At 45.4% G+C, this 8,263-nt stretch overlaps 1 protein-coding gene across 1 annotated transcript in view; it reads left to right on the top strand.

Moving 5' to 3' along the window:
• Window positions 1-7,776: 7,776 nt before the first annotated feature.
• The window catches only part of LOC119350251 (zinc finger CCCH domain-containing protein 4-like), a 3,629-nt gene continuing 3,142 nt past the window's right edge, over window positions 7,777-8,263 (top strand). The window contains exon 1 of the mRNA XM_037618174.1: window positions 7,777-8,024. Within this exon, the coding sequence (XP_037474071.1) occupies window positions 7,892-8,024 (133 nt within the window). The 5' untranslated portion in view covers window positions 7,777-7,891. The remainder of the gene's footprint in view (window positions 8,025-8,263) is intronic.

Here is an 8,263-nt window from a genome sequence, read left to right as displayed (position 1 = left end):
AGATCTTTGAACATAGCTAGGAGCTCTTTTGCCCTTTTGAAATATGGCAACAATTCTTGTTTCTTTACCATGTAGGTCCCCATCAGTTGATTAATCACTAATTGTGAATCCCCATAAACAGAGAGCGTATCGAGCCCCATGTTTATTGCTATTTCAAGCCCAATGATAAGAGCTTCATATTCGACTGAATTATTTGACGTTGCCGAAGTTAGGGTAAATGAGTATGGGATCACCCCTTCATCAGGTGTAATGGAAACGACTCCGGCGCCTGACCCAGATTGCCGACAAGCGCCATCGAAGTACATTTGCCATGTTGATTTTGTTACCGTCGTGGCGAATACGTCCTCATCTGGCAAGTCATCATCTATAGGAAAATCATCTGGGATCGGATGTGCCGCAAGGAAGTTAGCCAAAGCTTGGCCTTTTACGGCTTTTTGCGGTATATACGTGATGTCAAATTGTGACAAAAGCATCACCCATTTAGTTAGTCTCCCCGAGAGTACCATTTTACTTAAGATATATCTGAGAGGGTCTGCTCTTGAGACTAAATGTACAGTGTGTTCTAACATGTAGTGTCGCAACTTTTGTGCAGCGAACACCAGTGCGAGACATATTTTTTCCATGTTTGGATAGTTGCACTCGGCCCCTACCAAGGTGCGGCTAAGATAATACAGGGACGTTTCCTTTTCTGCATCATTATTTTGCGTCAGGAGTGCACCTAGTGAAGTAGGCATTGCAGCAGTATAGAGAATTAATGGTCGGTCTTTAATCGGTGCGCCTAAAACAGGGGGATTTATCAAATATTTCTTAATTTCTAGGAATGCGTTTTGGCATGCTTGATCCCATTCAAAAGGGACTCCTTTCTTCATAAGTCGCGAGAAAGGTTTGCATCTCCCAGATAAATTTGAGATGAACCTCCTAATATATGCTAGGTGGCCCTGAAAACTCTTCAGTTCATGTAAGTTAGTGGGTGGTGGCATCTTAACGACCGCCTTGATTTTGCTTGGATCTATCTGAATACCATTTTTTGTAACCACGAAACCGAGAAATTTTCCAGAGGAACGCGCACTTCATGGGGTTCATTTTTAGATTATGTTGCCTAAGACGCTCAAAAACCATTTCAAGGTGTTTCAAGTGGTCTTGTTCATGCTTTGATTTCACAACTATGTCGTCTATATAGCATTCAACAATCACATATAACAACCCGTCTAAGATGATTGTCATTGCTCGTTGATATGTCGCCCCAGCGTTTTTTAATCCGAAAGGCATTACTTTATAACAATATATGCCTTTAGGTGTGCGGAATGCTGTTAACTCTTCATCTTCAGGTGCCATTTTAATTTGATTATAGCCGGAACAACCATCCATGAAAGAAAATATTTCATGCCCCATAGTAGCATCGACTAGTATTTCGGAGATGGGTATCAGGAAGTCATCTTTGGGACATGCTTTATTCATATCCCTGAAATCTACACATATGCGTGTTTGACCATTCTTCTTTTTAACGGGTACAATACTAGAGACCCATATGGGGTATTTGACTTCTCTAATGAACCCTGCGGCTATGAGTTTGTCGACCTCGGCTTCTATTTGTGGAAGTATCTCAGGCCGGTACTTTCTTTGAGCTTGCTTCACTGGTGTGGCGTCATCTCGCACATCGAGGCGATGGACAGCTATGTTTGGGTCTAACCCAGGCATTTCTTCATAAGTCCAAGCGAATACATCTCTATTCGCACGCAGGAACTCCTGATATTTTAGTTTATTTTCTTTGGACAAATGTTTGCTAATAAAAATTGGACGAAGATCATCAGTTGTACCAATATTTATTTCTTCTAAGTCATCCACATTGCATTGGTTGCCATCCTCCATTTGTGGAGATGCTTCCGTCATGTCTGTATACTCAGCCGAGGCCATACAAACCTCATATCCTAACCCATGCTTCATTTCTTTTAAAACATGATCTTCGTGCAGAGCTCGGAGCAACCCTCTTTCTAGCAGCCCTCATTTTTCTCTTTGCAGACTTTGACAAAACAGGTGTGAACCCCTACATCTGTGGAGAAGTGACTTCTTCTTGATCTGGTACAACTGGAGATGCGGCAGTAGTCTTCCAGCTTTCACTTAGTGAGGTCACGATAGGACCAATTGGCACATTAAGCCAAAGGTCACAGAAGCGAAGGGTCACAAACTGCTGCACTTGGCCCTCCATGCCTTCAAAATAAAGAAAACCATATATTAGTTTTCTTTGTTTTTTTTGCATATGGGGACATAATGTTTTATGATTTATGTGCTATGGGAATTCATATGTTGCAATGCCATGTTGGAATTCAAAGATGAGGGGAGAAATTCGTCCCACCGGGCGTGCCAGAATCTGATGACGGGAAAATGGCGGGCGTGAAACACGCGTCCACGTCATTGATACAGAGTAAAATTTAAATGCATAAAATAAGGGTAGAATCAAACATTGCAGGTACTTTATTTCCAGAACTCTTACATTTACATAAAAACTCTGTTAGTTACATCTCCGAAAAAAAAACCCCTGATTAAGAATTCCAACTATCCTATTACATAGAATTGCAACACATGACCACTAGAAAACAATAAATAAAAAACCGCTCCTCCTCGTTGTCGTTGACGCCGGTGTGCTCGGGGGAGCATCCTAGATCTTCTTCAAGTTATCATGTGTTTTGTTCATTTATATTTTTACCCTTGTACTATTATGAGTAGTACATAGAGTACGAGTGCAATGTGTGCTTTTGCAGATATCTAATTTGTGTAGTCGACTTAACCAACATATGCTAGTATGACCATGCGGCTATCTTAATCAACTTTCAGGTCATTTCATTTTAAGGAGTGATGAGTCGACTAGCAGAGTATCCACTTAATACATGCATGCTACATCTTTTATTGACGCATATATAACCATGCATGCGATGATGGTATATGATTTAATCCATGTTAGCCTATACGCTCTAGATTTCATATTTTTAGATATGTAGGATTATATTTTTTTACTTAACCTACACGCATTCATTTTCTTTTATGGGCATATTTTATTTTAGTGCAAAATGAGACAACTAACATTTTTATTATCTCATGTTTACACATTAGATTTCACTTAGCATATTCTATATGCATTAGAGTATGCTCATTTTATAATCTATATGACAGATGTATGTGATGTTTATACCTCCATGTTTGTATTACTACTGACGTGGCATAGCATGTATGTCCGCAGTGTAACCAACAAGAGGCTTTAAACATAATTTGGCGAGCATCCAATTTATACATTTTCATGCTCTAGATTGAAGGTACACGCACAATTTACATTGTCTTGTTTTGTGCAACTCCAACAAATGAAGAGTGCATTTTTGTAAGGGCATATTTATTTTATGATTTTATGTAGCTGGTTATATGGTGTTTGGGTATGTTCCATATTTGTTTTCCCCAAGCTTTACCTTTGCGTCGCTCTCATTTATGATGGAAGGGAGAATATGTCCTCCTTAGTGTGGGCCGCCATGATCAACCAAGGAGTGAAATTTATCCTCTTTGACATAATCGCACTTTGGCTCGCATCATGATGATCAGCCAAAGGCAAAGATGACAAGATGGAATTATATGTTGTATGCTCCTTGATTTGTATCATGATGATCCGCCAAGGAGTATTTTCTTTTCTGCTCTTAAACATATTCGCGCTTTGACTTGTATCATGATAATCAGCTAAGGCGAAATGTCAAGATGGGGCTATATGGAGAATGCTCCTTGGTTTGTATCACAATGATCAACCAAGAACAAATTTTCTTCTCTTAAATATAAGTGCTCTTTGACTCGTATCACGATGATCAGCCAAGGAGTATTTTGTTGCTTTTAAACATATTCACACCTTGACTTGTATCATGATGATCAGCCAAGGCGAAATGTCAAGGTAAAAATATGTGAAATATGCTCCTTGGTTCGTATCGCAATGATCAACCAAGGGTAATTTTCCTCTCTTGAACATAATTGCTCTTTGGCTCGTATCACGATGATGAGCCAAGGCAAAATGTCAAGATGAGGCTATATGGCGAATGCTTCTTGGTTTGTATCACAATGATCAACCAAGGGAAAATTTCCTCTCCTAAACGTAACTACTCTTTGGCTCGTATCACGATGATCAACCAAGGCAAAATGTCAAGATGAGGACACATGAGGTATACTTGTTGGTTTGTATCACAATGATCAACCAAGAAGAAAGATGAATATGATGAGAGACATGCGGAGGAGCAAGAAGATTAGAGGAGGATCATAATTCCCACCTTGTCTACCTTCCTCAGGTTCCTCCTGAACGGCGGCCTTGCAACAACAGCAACAACGTATATGTGGATGAGAGCAGCAGCGGAAGCACAACAGCAACAGTGGTGAAAAGAGCGCAGCAACGTGCGGCCAGAGAATCAAGAATTAGACCCTCAAGAGAAGCCCGTATGATGGTATTTATAAGAGGGAGCAGCACATGGATCAACTTGGGCACGCACCCACGTTTTGGAGGTCATGGGATCATGCGAGTGGGCTGCGTTTTCTTTCCTTTTGTTTATTTCTTTAATCCTAGTTGACTCAACCATGGGAACGTGGGAGTCCTTGCATGCTTTTTTTATTTCCTTTCTTTGATTAATTGCTCTTTGACCAAGCTTTGAACCGACCACTGGCCTAATTAGCCCATGTAGTTTTTTATCAACGTGTGGGCTTGGACGCTAGCCCATTAGTTTGCTTGTGATGATTAGCTGATCCATGCAACCTTGTAAATTAGTCTCACCCACTATGCATGTATCTACGTAGACATTTGTATAAATGAGCTGATCATGACTAATTGAAATTGTTTTCTTTCTTTTGGAAAATTCATTCCAATTTCTTTGTCGTGCCATAAAAAAAGAGATATGCAAATATTCTTTTACGGACAATTATATGATGGCCTGGCGTTTTCTTCTTATTTCCTTAAACATATATATCAACGCATGTTTTATTTTATCCATCGCGTTGATATTTCACATGATCGATGGAATAGGCCTCGCATTTGCCTTACGGTCGATATTTCGGAAACATTATAATCTTATGTAGGTATTTAACAACCGCATTTGGTGACGGCGTGCATGGATGAAGCTTATGTGTGATTTTAAATGGGACAAATATTTCATGAAGATTTTTATTCACTTTGCAAAATTTCCAGATATCAAATATATTCTGACTATCATTTCATTTTTTTTGCAGGTGAGACTTTATCATATTTTGATAATAGATATCACTCTGTATTTTATTTCGGCGAAATCCCGTGTCAACATGGCCCGATGCGCGTTTGAAGCTTGGCCACGGTCAGGCGCAAGTCCGCGACGGTAAGCCAGGAGTCGCTAATGGGCATTCCCAAGTAGGTCATGGGGAAGGAGCCCAGGCGGCAGTTAAGCCGGTTGGCAATGGCCAGACACTCAGCCAGAGAGTAGCCCATCACCATCACATCACTCTTGTCGAAGTTTATCTTAAGGCCAGGCATTTGTTGGAAGCAGAGCAGAAGAACTTAAGATTGGAGATGTCCGTCTCCGAGCCTTCGACCATGATGATGGTGTCGTCGGCATACTGGAGGAGGGAGATCCCGGAGCCACCGGCCAGGTGGGGGGTGATTCAACGAATATGGCCAGCAGCCTTAGCCTTATCCAGGATGGCGGCAAGAGCATCCACCACCATATTGAACGGGAAAGGGGAGAAGGGATCACCTTGTCAAACCCCACAAAGGGTGGGGAAGTAAGGGTCGATCTCCTTGTTGATGTTCACGGCAGTGCGACCGCAGGAGACCATCTGCATCACTCTGGTGATCCAACGGTCGTCAAAGCCCTTCCGGAGCAAAACTTCCTGAAGGAAGGGCCAACAAACAATGTCATAAGCCTTATGAAAATCGATCTTCAGGAATACCGCCTTGAGGTGTTTAGATCGAACCTCATGGAGTAATTCATGAAGAACAAGCACCCCATCCAGGATATACCACCCTTGAATGAAGGCGGACTGGTTGGGGGTGGGTAACATGCTCAGCAAGAAGGGTCACCCTATTAACGTACCCTTTTGCCAGAATCCGGAAAATCACATTGATAACCGTCGTGATTGGACAAAATTGGCAGATGTCGGAAGCGCCAGGCACCTTAGGGATGAGCGAGATGATGGACCCAACATAGAACTCGTCGAAGATGGCCATGACCTCAGGTTTAATCACGTTGGACTGGAAGAATTTAATTAACCGGGAGGCCGCCCGGACCGGGAGTCGAGGTAGGGTTCATGCCTCTAATGGCAGCCCAGACCTCGCCCTCGGGGAAGGGGGCCGTAAGGGCCGCGTTCTCCGCATCAGAAACCAGCTGGGGGCCGATCCAGCAATCAGGGGCCAGGAAAAGGCCGCTCCTAGGAGCGGTAGAGAACAAGGACCTATAGAACCCGTCTACATGGGCCCGAATGTCACGGGGGTCCTGCAGGAGGGTCGCGCCATCCCAGAGGAGGGGGATGGTGTTGCGTGTACGATGGCCATTCGCGATGGCCTGAAAGTAGGTCGTGTTCGCGTCGCCCTTCAAAACCCATTTCTGGGCACCATGGAGATGCCAATAGGCCTCCTCATCAGTGTAGATGACAGAGAGTTGTTCTTCTAAGTCGTAGCGAGAGAGCCACTCGTCGGGAGAGAGGCCGACCGCATCAGCACGCAAGTCCAGGGCTTGGATGGCGGTCAACAAGGCCTTCTTGCGATCGTGGAGGTCACGTCCCAGGTTGGCACCCCATCCCTTCATGAACTGCCGGCCACACTTGGCACAGAATTGCCAGGAGTCAATGGCCGAGGGAGGGCGGGGGTGGGGGTGCGCGCGAGCCTCCACCCAGCGGGCACCAACTGCCGCCACAAAACCAGTTTGGGACAACCAGAATGTCTCAAACCAGAATCGAGGGGGAATTGGCGGCCGGTCGTCGGCGGAGGATAGGAGGAGGGGCACGTGGTCGGAGCCAATCCGGTGATGGCACGGAGGAAAGCTAGAGGGCAGCGGAGGTCCCATTCCGAGGAAACAAGGATCCTGTCCAGGACGGACTGGATCGGGGATGCCTGATGATTGGTCCAGGTAAACTTGGCACCAATTCTATTTATCTCGCGCACACCAACGCCTATGATATAGCCCTGTAGAAGCTGGCTGCATGTAGGCAAACAGTCAGGGGCAAGTCTTTTTTTTTTGCGAGGAGGGGCGAGTCTCCACATAACGATTTTCATCTTCCTCGAAGCATTGACTTTCAACAATGCTTGGCATCGTTTCTCTTCATCATTAAAGGTTGATTGCATACCTTGTCCATCACCATTACGTGAAAAGAAAATCAGACGTGGCCAACCACAGAGCTATATCTGACGGAAAATATTTTTGTGTGCTTCTCCTAACTCTTTTTTTTTTCAAAAACAGCTCACCATTCCTGTCGAATGGCCTTTTTTACTCTTTAGCGGTACCCTTGCTTGCGCTGGTCAACTTGGCGGTCAAGCCAACTTGCCGTGCGCCGATGCTCCGCTGCTGCCAGCTGTGAAAAACAGAGTGAATGGAAGTGAAAAGTAACTCGGTTCGTAGAGGCGGGCGGCTGGGACTCGACCGTACGTGTGTGAGCCCGGTGTTGATGCACCACAGGGCAGAGGGCGCTCGTCACGTGCTTTCGTAGGCTCGGTCCACCGTCCACACACCGGCTCTGCCTCGCCCCTCAAAAAGCTGGCCACCCTTTTGTCTTCTTCTCACGGAGAGAGAGAGAGGGAAGGGAAGGCCGCCCGCCGAGCGACGAGAGCCCAAGCAAAAAGGCGCGGAGCCGAAACTTGCATTGCAAGGAGAGAAGGCCCTCGCCGCCGCCCACCTCCCCCCTTGGGAGGCCGGCCATGGCGGAGGGGGAAGAGGAGGCGGCGCGGCCGCAGCCGCGGCCGACGCTCGCCCTGGAGGCTTTCCGCGGCACGATCGTCCAGGCGGTGAAGGAGAACCGCGTCACGATGATCGTGGGGGGCACCGGATGCGGTAATTAACATCTCCTCCCTCCTCTCTGCTTCGGCAGCTTGCTCGCGCTCTGGCCTCTGGGTGATGAGATGGTGGCGTGATGGTTTTGTGCCATTTGGGAAGAAGGCTGGCTCGCTTCTCTCTTCTACTCCCTCTGTTCCGAATTACTTGTCTTGGATATGGATGTATCTAGAACAAACATACATCTAGATACATCCATTTCTACGACAAGTAATTCCGAACGGAGGGAGTACCTGTTT

The sequence above is a fragment of the Triticum dicoccoides genome, chromosome 1B, assembly GCF_002162155.2.
Source record: "Triticum dicoccoides isolate Atlit2015 ecotype Zavitan chromosome 1B, WEW_v2.0, whole genome shotgun sequence".
Taxonomy (NCBI): domain Eukaryota; kingdom Viridiplantae; phylum Streptophyta; class Magnoliopsida; order Poales; family Poaceae; genus Triticum; species Triticum dicoccoides.
The sequence above is the reverse complement of the archived record's forward strand: the minus strand, read 5'-3'. Positions and strand labels throughout refer to the sequence as shown.